The sequence below is a fragment of the Pseudorasbora parva genome, chromosome 8 (genome assembly GCF_024679245.1).
Source record: "Pseudorasbora parva isolate DD20220531a chromosome 8, ASM2467924v1, whole genome shotgun sequence".
Lineage (NCBI taxonomy): Eukaryota > Metazoa > Chordata > Actinopteri > Cypriniformes > Gobionidae > Pseudorasbora > Pseudorasbora parva.
This window is the reverse complement of record NC_090179.1, coordinates 39345814-39360588: the sequence shown is the minus strand read 5'-3', so window position 1 is coordinate 39360588 and position 14775 is coordinate 39345814. Positions and strand designations below refer to the sequence as shown.

The 14775-nt window shown below is 38.0% G+C and overlaps 1 protein-coding gene across 2 annotated transcripts in view; it reads left to right on the top strand.

Moving 5' to 3' along the window:
• Positions 1–10418, top strand: part of exoc3l2b (exocyst complex component 3-like 2b) — a 61212-nt gene extending 50794 nt beyond the window's left edge. For both annotated transcript variants that reach the window (XM_067451212.1, XM_067451211.1), the window contains exons 9-13: positions 554–689; positions 1169–1291; positions 1634–1789; positions 5330–5451; positions 7865–10418. In XM_067451212.1, the coding sequence (XP_067307313.1) occupies positions 554–689; positions 1169–1291; positions 1634–1789; positions 5330–5451; positions 7865–8144 (817 nt within the window). In that variant the 3' untranslated portion in view covers positions 8145–10418. The remainder of the gene's footprint in view (positions 1–553; positions 690–1168; positions 1292–1633; positions 1790–5329; positions 5452–7864) is intronic.
• Positions 10419–14775: the final 4357 nt, after the last annotated feature.

Below are 14775 nucleotides of genomic sequence, written 5' to 3'. Positions count from 1 at the left end.
TTAACAATCGCTCCAGCGGCCGTGCTCAGCTCCACAACACTCGGTCCTGCTCTGCTTTACACTACAGTAACGTTAATAACCGCATCCATGAACGTAATTTCTGCCCGAGTCCTATTTTCCACCGGCTGTGAGGTGAAGACCACAGATGCTGCGCTCAAACTTTGCGCCATCAAACTACGCATTTGTTTAGAATAGGCGCCCTCCAGTGGACGGAAAGTTCCATAGTGCACCTTTAAATGGAAAGATGTGATCAAATGGTCTGTGTGTGCAATTCCATAAACCTGGAAGACCTTCTGAACGTATATAAGTGGCAGTAGGCTTTTTTAGAAAGGAAAATTATCATTAAAAAAGGAAGTAGTAGGGAGAATCAATGAATGAATCATTTACTGCCATAGTGAGAATAACATGTAATCAATAAAAAAAAGTATACAAAATAAGTTTTACATTAAAGCGTAATATATTTTAATATTTGAATTTCAAGTACATCATTTTTGGAATCTGATTACGTTATCCAGATGGCATGTAACCAGTTCATATAACTTGGTGTGTTTAGGAGCTTTGTGGAGCGTTGCAGCCAGTGTGACCCCTCAACCAGCGAGGACTCGGTTCGCAGAGCCAACACCGCTCTGGACAGGATAGTCAACTTGAGTGTGAGAGTGCTGAACGACAGGCTTTTTGAACATATCAGGGTGAGGCTGCCACAGATCACCCCACACTTCCTCACATAGACATGTTTGTGGCGCACACACGCACATATCTGGAAATACCTTATGTTCATCGTGTACCTCTGTCCAAGAATATAAAGAATATCTTATCAGCATTTCCCCAATGGGTTGTTCTCAAGGATGTTGTTTTGCTCGGCTACTCTGTCTCTGTGACACTAAAATAGCAGCACTATGTGAAAAACACTAGTGAATTAGATGTTTTTGGCCTGACGCCGAACAGTATTCAGTGTTTGCTGAACAGACTGGCATTACCAGCCCTCATGGGCCACATAGTTTTGCTGCATCCTTTTTTACCAAGATGGTGCTCTAACAGGAAGTTAGCTGTACTCTCTTGACTCTAAATATGAAAGCCCTCACATCCTGATGAAGGCAAATATAGTGCATTCCAGTGTGTACTGAGTATGTCATTTCTAATCCAGTGCTTTCTGTCTCATCTCACATAGCCCTACTTTGATAAGCTGATTAAACGGAAATGGTTGAGCAACACTGAGCCTTTTGAGCAAATTGAGGCACTCATAAAAGAACACTTCAAGAAGTTTCGCAGGATGGACATTCCACCTTACGAGGTAAACTAAGATGATATTAATGCCATTTTTTTTTACATCTGCCAGATATATGTAAATGCTTTTTGACTGCTTTGTTAGACACTTTTTTAATAGTCATTTTCCAAAATATTTGACCACAAAATCACGGTGTATAGCTGTCTCAACTTTTTATTTTTACATACTAAAATAATTTCGACTCTACATTTTTTTTGTCTAATTATGTATTTGTTTGTGTAGCCATACAATAGGGTGGGTAATGTACAGTCAGCTGGTTATTATCCCAAACCTTCAGGCTGAAAAAAAGACCCCATTTATTTGATGTATGTTCATGTTGGGGTTTTATTTATGACTTTGTCCTCTAAGGTCCTGGTGGTGGAGGTGCACCGGCGCGTGATGACTGAATATGTGCGGGCCATCATGAGGGGCAGAATCATTTGCACATCTCTTAAAATGAGGAAGAGAATGGCAGGCCGCCTTCGTGATGAAGGAAAGCACCTAAAAGCTCTCTTCAAAGATTTGGTGAGTCACTTAGCTGGATGAGCAAAGTAAAAGTTTATCCGAAATCCTTGTCCTTGTGGGGACATTTTTTGGTCCCCATGAGGAAAAGATCTTATAATTATACAGAAGGAGTTTTTTTGAGAAAGTAAAAATGCAGAATGTTTCCTGTGATGGGTAGGTTTAGGGGCAGGGGCATTGTAGGGGGATAGGATGTACAGTTTGTACAGTATGAAAACCATCACGCCTATGGAGAGTCCCCATAAAACATGGAAACACTATGTGTGTGTGTGTGTGTGTGTGTGTGTGTGTGTGTGTGTGTGTGTGTGTGTGTGTGTGTGTGTGTGTGTGTGTAGTCCCAGTCCCAAAACAAATTTACAATGACAATGCATTACAATGCATATTAGGGATGCAACAAAACAGTTAGTCCACGGTTCAATACATACCTCGGTTTTTAACCACGGTTTTTCGATTCGGTTAGTTTTTTTTTTTGTTGCTATTCTATTCTTAGGCGGCAGGATGAGAAAAAGGTTAAGGAGAAAATGTTTGTATTGCAATACTCTTTCTTTATTTTACTTAAAACTCTTGAAAACCCTTACTTAAACTTAAAACTTTACTTAAAAACCCATGTACACATTCCTAGTGTATTGTATAATATAAAATAAATATATTTGTAAAGATTTACATTGGCAGCTCAGAGATGTACAGTAGCATTTAAGTATGAAATTTAATGAATAAATGTAGGCTAAAATTAAAACGACATAGTCTTCGATATACAACATTGATTAAAAGCTACTGTATTAAAGGTCTTTTGTTTCTTTTTTATTAACGTAATTTTAGAGATGAACTGTCCCTTTAAGGACTAGGCTGCGCTGCTGTCAATTGAAGACCTGGTACCATCTCATATACACGTGATTTTACTTTCACTTTAGACATAACCGACTGTGTACATAAACGTTAACCGTGTGTGTATTTGACAGTATTAGCGCAGTAAGACTGTCCAGTAATCACGTGTGTTTGACAGACGTTTAGTGCGCGCGCTCAATGCAAAACAGTGCATAAGTAATGCACGAATGAAATGTTTAACCAGCAAGGTTTTGAAACGTGGGTAAACACCCTTAACTTAAGTGCATATGATTGGATATTTGCTCATATCAGCTCATAGACTTACAGGCACACTCAAAAAGAGCTGAAATAAACTGAGAGAAATATTTCAGAGAGAAATGGAAATAATGAATTAAATGCGAAACCGCGGAAAACCATGAATTAAATTCACCCGTGGGTATTGAACCGTAAATGCCGGACCGAACGGTTCAATATTATATTGAGTATTGTGGCATCCCTAATATATGTATATATATATTAAATAAACATAAATGCTTAGGCATCGGCAGATATGAAGAAATTATGCCGATATGCCTTGCTGATATGATGTGCCTGCAATAACTCACGTGTGTAAGGAGTGCTATAGCGATATGATCATGTCAGCAGCAGTGAGGTCATTCTTGAAGTGAAAACAAGCAAATACATCACATGTATGGTGATTTATATTGACAGTTTTAAAATGCTGCCTTGAATTTGTGAATGCACGTACTGTGTGTGTGCGTGTGTGTGTGTGCATGTGTGTGTGTGTGTGTGTGTGCGTGTGTGTGTGCGTGTGCGTGTGTGTGTGTGTGTGTGTGTGTGTGTGTGTGTGTGTGTGTGTGTGTGTGTGTGTGTGTGTGTGTGTGTGTGTGTGTGTGTGTGTGTGTGTGTGTGTGTGTGTGTGTGTGTGTGTGCGTGTGTGTGACCACTGACTCATGGGAACTCGTGTCACTGTGGGGACATAAATTAAGGTCACCAGCTTATTATATGGGTTCAACAGCTTATAAATCATACAGAATGAGTTCCTCCGAAAATGTAAAAATACAGAATGTTTTCTGTAACGGATATGTTTAGGGGTTGGGTCTGTGTAAGGGGAGACAATATACGGTTTGTACAGTATAAAAATCATAATGTCTATGGAGTCCCCAGAAAGATAGCGAACCAGACATTACTGTAACATGGCAAATCTAGACCTTACTGGACATTTAGGACATTTGGAGATTCATTCGTTGTACTTTTATTAAAGTGCCCTATTATGATATTTTAACGGTTCATAATTTTGCTTTGGAGGTCTCCTAAAACAGGTTTACATTCATCAAAGTTCAAAAAAACCCTTTTATTTTCTCATAAAATACATCACACATCGCCACAAGTCCCTCCTTTCCGTGAGCTACTCTGCTCTGATTGGTCAGATGGCCCAGTCTTTTGTGATTGGTCTACCGCTTACGCCCACAGCTGATGAGCAGAGGTATTTCAGTAAGACAGTAATAACATGAGTTAGCCAGAAACTTACACAATATAAAACATAAAACAATGTATTTTAAACATCGGGTATAAAATATAAACATCAATAATTATTCATACTTACAGGTTGTGATTCTGAGGAGCAAGCTGGTCCAAATAAACTTGAACTGACCCATCTTTCAAGAGCAAGTGTTTCACGTTGATCTCCGAGATTATTTGAGAAGCAGTCGTCAGAGTAAAATGGCGTTTGAGGCAGGACAAATTGTTCATGGGCAGACAACACACAACATAGGCAGGTATTATCGAAAATATACTTTCTAGTGAGGTAGAACCGTCATGCAGTAACACAAATCGACTCGCTAAGGCGGCTCAGAGTCGATTCTTTCTTTTGGGAGACGATAACTTTATTTATTGTGCACTTTCAGCGTTTACATTCACAAACAGCTATAACACTGCATGAAAGGGAATATTCCAAAAAAACATAATAGGGGCACTTTAATAATTTTATTTGATATGTATTATTTTTAAACATTTTATGAAATCTTCATTCCCAGAATCATCACTCTTGGCAAAATGTCATGTCCTGTTTTTAGCTAGTTGCTAAGTACCTTTTAATCACACCAAAATCATCTACGGCCGACAACTTTCAAACAAAAGAGACGAATGAAGAATGGGCATTTCTGGAGAGGCAGATGGCCAAACAGGCCCTTGGCTCCAAAGGGCATCTCTATGACCCAACCCAAACGCTCCTTTCCCCGCCACAGCGTCCGCCCCTTGCTCCAGTTAAAACATCCGTTTGTCACCTCGCTGGACAACAGGATGCCCTTGTTTATGGAAGAACGTCCAGGCCTGGGCCTTTGAAGTCATGACTTGCCTTTAAGGTCAAACTGAGAGTCAGGAAGAACTGCTTTGGTGTAATGGGCACACAGATATCTACTCTCAATCGGAACAACATGTGCTCCTATACTTAATCCCCTAGGTTTTCGTTTTTTCCAGACACGAGGGTAAAAATAGCCTTTTCTGATTGTACGTCGGCGTTGTTTGGGCCCTGTGATCTTTGGCTGTCTGTCAGAAGTCATTGTACTTTTGGAAAATATAGCCCATTTATGTGAGTGTTGTTTTGAGTACCGGGCAGTTGTGTTTAACCCGAGCGTTCATCTACACGTTCCAGTGGCTGATATGAAGGATCTTATTTTGACGGATCTGATGTTATCTTGATTGTTTTCCCCCATCTAGGAATCCTCCGCCTCATGGCTCGACAGCGCTATCCCTCACCTATCGGAGATCATTCTCTTGGAGGACATTCCCTCCATCCAAATGGAAGTTGGCGTGCTGGTACGGGAATTCCCTGACATACGGTGAGTGTCTTGAGAGGCGGAGTGCCGCTACGCCGGGACGACTACTAGCCCCTGATATGATCGGGGTCAAAAAGCAGAGAGCGCAGGTCATCTGACAAAACATGCTCATTCTGTTTGACAGCGAAAGGGGGGCTTGTAAAAGCAAACAAGACCTTTGCGGTTTCCTGGTTTTTATGGGAGACTGTTTGGTTATCCTAGATTCGCGTGAAACGTGTACAGTTGTCCAGCTCTGGATCCTCACAAAGACAAAGCAAAAACGCAGGCATCCTGCCAGGGCCTGACCCACAGCTCCATGGTTTAACCTAGAGAGGGCAGTTGCCTAATCAAGAGTTCTGCCGATCCAGAGGAAGCTCTCTTTTGTGGAATGTGCGCTAAATAAAGCTTGGAACTTCAGATACATGGCCTAGATGTGCTGCGGCCTCCATTGTTTAGCATTAGCAACCCCATTGGGTTTTAAACTGATGAACATTTGGAATCTCTCTCATATATCATTCGTATCCTCGCACATTTTATGATCTGGGAAAAACTTTAAATGAACAGGAGCCATGAACTGGGAAGGTTAAATGAGGATTTTTTGCACCCTGTTTTTTTTTTCTTTTTTAAGCAATGCCACAGACATTAATGTAATTCCCATTACATTACATTATATTTATATCCGGAGGCACCTATTGTATCTGTTGGCATTCTGGGAATCTATGGCAGCCCATAGAACCGCTTGTGAGAGAGTTATCATATTTGACACACAGATAGAGATAGCAAGTTTGGAGTCTCTAACTCAATCGATCTAGCGCCACAAACTGTCGAAATATTCACTTACGTTTGTGCTAATAACTTTTGAACCGTAAGGGCCAGATCCTCTTATTCCTTGGCTAAAGATCATTTGATTGCACCATTTAGAATTTTCCGAAAAAACCTACTTTTTCTAACTCCTCCTAGGCCGTTGCTTCATCTTCATCCCATGCCGACAAAAGTTATGGAATTCAAGTCGATTTGTCATACCGTTCTAGCCTGACGTGGTCATACTCAATTCTAGTCAGAATATGAGTCTGAAACTTTACATTACGTTAGTTGTCAAATGTCAACAGAGCTCAACTGCAATGGTTGCCAAGTCAGGGTTTTTTTTTCAGCGGGTTGTTTCCCAGCTGAACAAAAAGCTATTGTTTAGGGTAGTAGTTGGCGGGTTTTGTTGTAAAAACTTGGAAACCCTGTCTGCACGCACGCTGGAATAAACCATCTTTCCCGGTGTTGTAAAAAAAGAGAAGAATTTAATGATACACAGAGTACTTACCCAACATCATTTCTGAGAGAAATAGTGAAGGTGAATGCAGATACAAACAAGCTCTCCGTTTAAGATTTGAACAAATATAATCCAAGCCCCTTTGATGACGTGCATGATTACATTACTGTTGATCATCTGTCCGTCATCGTCTAAAGTCTGCCATGATGATTTCATTGGTCCAAACAGTTTCTGTTCTGAGATAATTACTCCTCTATGGAGCGAGGCCAGACCGAAACGCCCATCCTCAAATGTTGTGAGTGGGGCTGAGTTCGGCTGGCATCCAGGCTAATACCATTCTCAAATAACGCGCAAAATAAACGTGAGGCTACATCTACGAAATGTTTTAGCTTATTCTTAACACACCTTGGTGTGTTATGACAACCATGACTTTTGATTAAGTTAACGTATTATAATGAAATAACGTATAGATTCTATGGGTCATGCGGAGAACTTAGATACCAATTTTGCCATATTTGGCCGAACTTCCTGTCTGCCATTTTTATTCTATTTAAAAAGCTACTTTCTCGAACTCCTTCAAGACGTTTGTCCGATTTTCACCAAAATCAAATCTTATCATCTTCAGGCCGTGCAAACAAAAAGTTATGGATTTTTTTTGTCGATTGACGAAACGTTTTCGTATGATACTGCAACAAAGTTGATGCCAAAATGACTCTGAGGCTGTAATCCTTTGGCATATTGACACCAAACTTTGCATGTGCCATTGTCATCTCACTCTGACCACACCAGTCCCGTTGCTCAGGAGGCGTGTGTTGTTCATCTCATTAACAATCACTGCAGTGGCCTTGCTCAGCTCCTCAACACTCGGTCCTGCTCTGCTTCATACTACAGTAACGTTAATAATCTCATCCATGAACACGAGTCCTGTCCTGATTCTTTTCCACTGGCGGTGAGGTGAAGACCACATGTCCCAAGATTCTGTGCTCAGCGTCATCAAACTACGCCTTTGTTTTGAATAGGCGCCCTCTAGCGGACGGAAAATTACATAGTGCAGCTTTAAAGCTGTAGGAGTTATAGTTTTTATTCTTCTAAGACTAAAATTTGACTCTAAGTTTAAATAGCATGGCTCTCTTCAGCCGACTTAATGAGTGAATAAATATTTCTTGTATTTTGCAGGAGGAAGCACGTCTCTGCCATACTCAATATCCGTGGGATGACCCGACAAACAGAGAGACAGGAGATCTTGAATATAGTGAAAGACATTGAGAACAGCGACAGCATCATGCGGGTGTCCCGTGACAGGGCTCTCTTCGCTGAGGTGCCAGTGACATCAGAAGTACACTGTCTAAATGTAGGCCTGAGCCGCGTCGCCCTCACCGCCTCGTCCATCTTCTCCAGCATGCGGTTCCGGCGCAGACGGACTCCAGCCAGGGAAAGCCAGGATGAAATGCTGTAATCCATCTGAAATGGATGCTCGAGTCGCCCAGCACTCACGCAGCACTGGAACAATGCAGACAGCACAGCACTTGTTTCTAAAATGTTTGCATGTGCCACTGTCATGCCATAAGGAGATCAATAGGAACATCTTTCTTACAGATGCTCATGATTGCAGGATCTATGAGAAAATGACACTACAGTTGGAGTCACTACAACTGTTTTTGCACAACTAACATTGCAAAGGCTTGTGTGAAATGCAGTGGCACCGAAATATTTTGGCACTTTAGCCACACTTAAAAATGTATGAATGTCTTTGCGTTATATAACAAAATATCAAACCAAGTGGCATTTATTAATAACCCTTTCCCCACTATTGACGAGTTATCTCATCTTTTATGAGAAAACGCTTGACAGGTTTTTACGACTTTCCGTGGTATCTCCGTTATAAGGCAGGGGGTGTTATTGCGCATCTGAACGAGTACAGTTTAGGTTAAAACACAGACAAAGAGAAAGCAGAAACAAGCAAGTGTTGCCAAGTCCGTATTTTTCCCATGGAATTGGGCTATTTTTAAGTTGTTGGTGCAGGTAAAAAAAGGCTTCACGGGTTGATTTCCACCCACGTAAATAAGACGTTCCAACACCCTCAAAACACCACACAGGTGTACGGATTCCAGGAAAAAAATGGCAGCCCAATGGAGAAAAGTCTTTGGCTGGCCATTTGGACTACTTTTGTTGACAGCCCCTCATATGTAATCATATGCATATGAAAAATAATGTAATTATCAACAATAAACAGCATATAAATCAAAACGGCCTAATTTTACCGAGTGAAAGGTCGACCCAAGACAAACTATAGGACTGTGCAAACATTAAGGGTGGATGGACTCTATCTACTCCATCTGTGTTTTGATCATCGTTCTGAATCCCATCCAGACATAGCCTTTGACAAAAACACGTTGTTTTCAGCTTTTTGCTCAATATGTTGCTTTTGTGCAACATATGAAAGTGTTGATGAAAAAAAAAGCATGCATGCAGATTTTTTATTTTTATTTTTATTTTTTTCAAAAGCAGAGGCTTTGTTCTTTCTTTTAAAACATTGCTTGATATACTTACAACAAAATATTCTGAGGGGCCATGACTTTTATGTGAAAATGAGCAAAACTCTGGTGGTGGCTGGCAACTTTTTTTTTTTTTAAACACTGAAAGATTACAAAAGCACACTTTTTTAAGCAAAACATTATGAGATTTGAAATGGTCCATAATAGATATACTGTTCAAAATTAGGACAATAACTAATGTGGAATTTCTACATTGCAAATGTTTGCGTAGAATTTCACAAATGAATCCCCTCCGGACCAGTTGGTTCAAAGTCATTGAAAAGTCAACTGTCAAGAAAAAATGAAATGAAATTCATACATTTTGTGTATCTAAAAATGTCCAAATACTTTTTGGGCCACTATATATATATTTCCTGGAATTGATATATGTTATCGTTTGAATATATAGTGCAACCATCTCTGAGAAATATCTTTTAGAATTGTAAATTGCAGGGGTCACGAGAGTGTTTATTGTAAAAAAAAAAAAAAAAATCATAACTACTGATGAAAACACTGCTTGGTTTTTGGGATTTATGTTTTCTTAATCATACCATTTATCATTTTGACTGTTGTGACTGTAATTGATAGGGATGAAATTGTGTTTTTTATTTTAGTTGCACATGACTGAAGACTGATTTTAAGGTACTATGCAATTGCAGTTATCTTTAATCTTTCAATTATTTTTATCATATTTAAGTGGATAATTTAGTGATCCAATCATGTTATCTAGTCATGAAAGATAACTGTATTTTGTATGAGATTATTCAAATTTACCTGTGAAAGAAATCAAGAGGGACTATTTATGTATTGCACGACTTATTTATTGCACCAGAAATTTCATTCCGCTATAATCAATACTGAAAAAAACAACCAACCAATCTCAACGCAAATACACTTTAGAACGAATTAGGTTTTGTTTACCTAAAAACGGAGTCTACTTGTACCAGTTTGTCTTCTAAAAAATATAATTTTTTCATCCAACGTGTTTTTTAGCTAATGTTTGATGAGTCTGTATATGTTGCTGTGTGGGCACCATGGAAAAGAAATCAAAGATAAAACATTTCAGTTAATTTTAGGGTACTCTGCATGTTGCTACATATGAAAGACTTGTAATTTGATATTTTGGCTATAGGAAGAAAAATTATTTTACAGTGTACATATATTAAATCACATATAATAAATGACGCAGGATCAGATATTTCAGCCTTTGTTCTTTTTTACAGTACTATGAGTGACATTATGCACGGAGTTACACTGTGATTCGCGTGCTTTGACGTCACATCGACCCTCGGTCACAGTGCGCGTGTCTTCGGCCGCCGCTGTCCTTGGTACTGAGCGCTAGCCAAAGAAAAGACGCATGCGCAATAGTTAGGGACATTAAATATTATTTATAACATTGTACCAGTGAAGAGTACAGTGATCAGTCATATTTTTGAGTGTGGTGTGCCTTTCCTCTTTATTTGAATTATTTTAGTTTTATCAGCAGTCTGTCCACTTTTTTAAACAACATGAAGACGCGTTTCTCTCCAATTAGGTTTATTTTCGAAAATAATCTTCTGTATTTTTCTACAAAGCCATGCATGGGAACCACCATTAAACAGCACATTACGCGTTTCAGCTAAAATTAAAATGTAAACAAAGCAATTATTGGTCAAAACAATTCATGACTGGAAATTAAAGAAAAAAATGTGCATGTTGTTGTATTGCTTGGTCAAAACAACAAGCGATTAACGATCGTTAATCCACATAAACCCATAAAGAGCATACAATAATCTGCTATAATTCATACAGACCAATGTCATGGATTAAAATGCCATTAGTGATATGGTAACAGTTCTCCCATATGGGCTTGGTTCGAGTATGTCGTGAGACTGACAATCTTATATGGAGAAAATAGGGCAGGCCTACTATCAGCATTGTTGAAGTTGGCAGCAGGGACGCATGCGCAGAATTTCCACTCGTTTTTCGTCACTTCAATGAATTTATCACTGCTGCTGGTGGTCAGCTAAAAGGCACTTCTTTGATTTGACCTAAAATGTACATTTATTGAAGGTTAAAATTAAACTTAAATGTCCATAAATTAAATTTAAAAGTAGTTCACCCAAAAATTATAATTCTGTCATCATTTACTCACCATCACGTCCAAACCTGCATTTATTTCTTCTGCTGAAAACAAAAGATATTTTGAATAATATAGATAGGAACTAAACAGTTGATGGACCCCACTGACTTATATAGTATTTTTTTTTCCTATTGGAAGTCCAGACAATATATAAGTCCATCAACTGTTTAGTTCACATAGGACCCATTACCGACATTCTTCAAAATGTAACTCATACAGGTAACTCACTCGAGGGAGAGTAAATAAGGAAAGAATTAAACATTTTTCGGTGAACTATCCCTTTAAGTTTTCAATTTTGATGGTTTAGTGCGAGGATATGAATTGGTCAGACGCGCTTGCTCTCTCTCTCTCTCTCTCTCTCTCTCTCTCTCTCTCTCTCTCTCTCTCTCTCTCTCTCTTTCTCTCTCTAGTGCTCTTATTTTCTCAGATTCAAACAGTTTTACTGGCATGGTGAAATAAATATTTTTTATTAAAGCCAAAGCATTAATAACAATATATAGGCTAATAAAAATACATAAATTAAATAATTAAATAATAGCAATGAAGGGGGAAAACTACAATAAAATATAACATGGATTACAGATGAAAATAAACACGGCGTAAACACGGTTTACTCTTAAAATATTTATAAAAATGTCTCTCATTTTTAGTCTCTCAAATATAGCAATGTATAAATAGGCTTTTCACTAGGCAATATGCTTAGCCTAGTGAAAAGAAAAAACGATTTATACATTGCTTTATGTGTGATATGATTTGTGGTGTGATATGTGATTATACGGTATATATCATAATATGTGGGCATAAATAATGTGTTTTGAAAATGACGCATGTTTGCGTCTTGTTGTACACTAGATGGCGCGCTTCTCAAACAAACAACAACAAAAGCCATTGATATGACGAAAGAGATTCAATGTGTTGCGAACACAAAAGAGCTCCCTTAGCACGCATATCAAACACACAGCAGGGGGTGGGTCAACTTAACCAACCCCATAATGGGTGTGATAATGCACCCAAAAGAATAAAACACTGTAATGATGTTTCACATTTAAGATCAATGTAAGCATCGTTATGTGTAAAGCTCAAGGTTAAGTGATTTAATAATATAAATAATTATAATAGTAATATAAATTAAAAAAAATGTCAACTGTCAACTGCCAGTCAAAACTAATGAATTGGAATAGTTTAAAAAAAAAAAAACTAATTCTTTTGAATAAGTAAATCAAAATAATGGTTTTATTTCAGATGTGCATGAAGTCATTAACAACAACAATGACAAGTCTGAAACAACAGGTCAATCTTTTACGGCTTTAGCAGACCAACTCGTCCAGCTGACATGATGTGAACCCCAATTTTCCAGGAATAGCATAAATGGCTAATTACATACAGTCTTGCTCAAAAGTTTGCACGGCCCTTGCAGAATCTGTGAAAATGTGAATAATTTTAACAAAATGAGAGGGGTCACACAAAAAAATATGTTATTTATTTTATTTATTTTTTGTCTTGAACAAGATATTTTACATAAAAGATGTTTACAAATAGTCCAAAAAATTAAAAAACGACCCTGTTCAAAGGTTTACATTGATTATTAATACTGTGTGTCGTTCCCTGGATGATCCACGGCTGGTTTTTTGTCTTGTGATGGTTGTTCTTGAGTCTCTTGTTTGTCCTGAGCAGTTAAACTGCCCAACATCTTCAGAAAAATCCTCCAGGTCCAGTATATTCTTCAGTTTTCCAGCATCTTTTACTTATTTGAACCCTCTCCCGCCGGGACTGTATGATTTTTGAGATCCATCTTTTTACGCTGAGGACAATTGAGGGACTCAAACACTGTAAAAAGGTTCAGACATTCACTGATGCTCCGAAGGAAACACGATGCATTAGGAGCCAAGGGTGAAAACTTTTGAACAGGATGAAGATGTCCAAAAAAATTATTTTGTTTAAATATCACTTTCTTTCATTTAGTTCTGTCCTTCAGAAGCAACAGAAGATTTGCATGTTTCCCGGAAGACATTAAATACAATTTACCCTGATCTTCAAATTCATAAAGTTCTTACCCCCGGCTCATAATGCATCTTGTTTCCTTCTGGAGCATCAGTGAATGTCTGAACTTTTTTAATAGTTGTGTTTGAGTCCCTCAGTTGTCCTCAGTGTGAAAAGATGGATCTCAGAATCATACATACAGTCACTGCTGGAAAGGGTTGAAATATGCAGAAGATGCTGGAAGACTTGGGCAGTTGTTGGGCAGTTTAACTGCTCAGGACAAACAAGAGACTCGAGAACAACCATCACAAGACCCAACAGCCGTGGATCATCCAGGGAACGACACACAGTATGAAGAATCAAGCATGTGTAAACTTCTTGAATGGGTTCATTTTTATAAATTCAGCTTTTTTTTTTTTGTCTTATGATGCAAACATATTTATGTAAAGTTTTCAGGACAGGACTAAATAAAAAAAACAACAACATGCTTTTTGTACGATCTCTTATTTTGTTCAAATTAATCACATTTTCACAGATTCTGCATGGAGTGTGTAAACGTTTGAGCAAGACTCATGTAATAATGCATATTATATATACATGAATTCATCAAACGTTTTATTTAAGAGGTCATAAGATTAAAATGGCTGATCATTGCCCTCATATGAGATAAAGCAATAGTAATGTAGCAAGCCATATTCACCAAAGCCAAGCCATTTTCATCCCCATGCCATAATACTTCATGCACCTTCCCCTTGTATGTTTTCAGCCATAGTTGCTATTATTGTGATGTCAGCATCATCATATGTCCCTGCCCAGCTTCTCTCATTAATGATTCACATAATTAGTTTCCAAGCTTAAAATGAACATGGCTCACCAATAAAATATGTTGAGGTTAATGAAAAGCTGGAATAACAAGTGAGACCAGACTGACTGAATCAGATATAGTCTGCTGTGTGTATACAGCATGCTGTAAACATATGAAACAGAACAGAAAAAGATTTGAAGGGTTTTATTCTGTCAGACGTTCTTTAATAAATGATTTTTCATTATGATCTATAAGACATAATTTGAACATAAAAGTATTATTTTTGACATGTGGGGAAATTATAGCGAGAAAACAGTAATTTCCACTTTGTTTAATTTGTGCACATACCTGGTTTAGATTTACAATGAGTTATTATTTTCATTCAGACACATGGAGTATATGGCATATTACACATTGTAAAAACTGTTATCCCATATTCACTGGACAAAGCAGATATACATATATGAAAGACAAATTTCATTCATCCAATTAAAATACATGTATAGGGTAATGGTTTACGTCTATATTTTATTTATTACTTGCAATTCAAAATAAATAACTTGCCCTGATAACTTGATAAAAACAAAACATATTTTTCTTGTTGAAAAGTACAATGTAAATTTTATTTTTGATCTAAACAAAAACA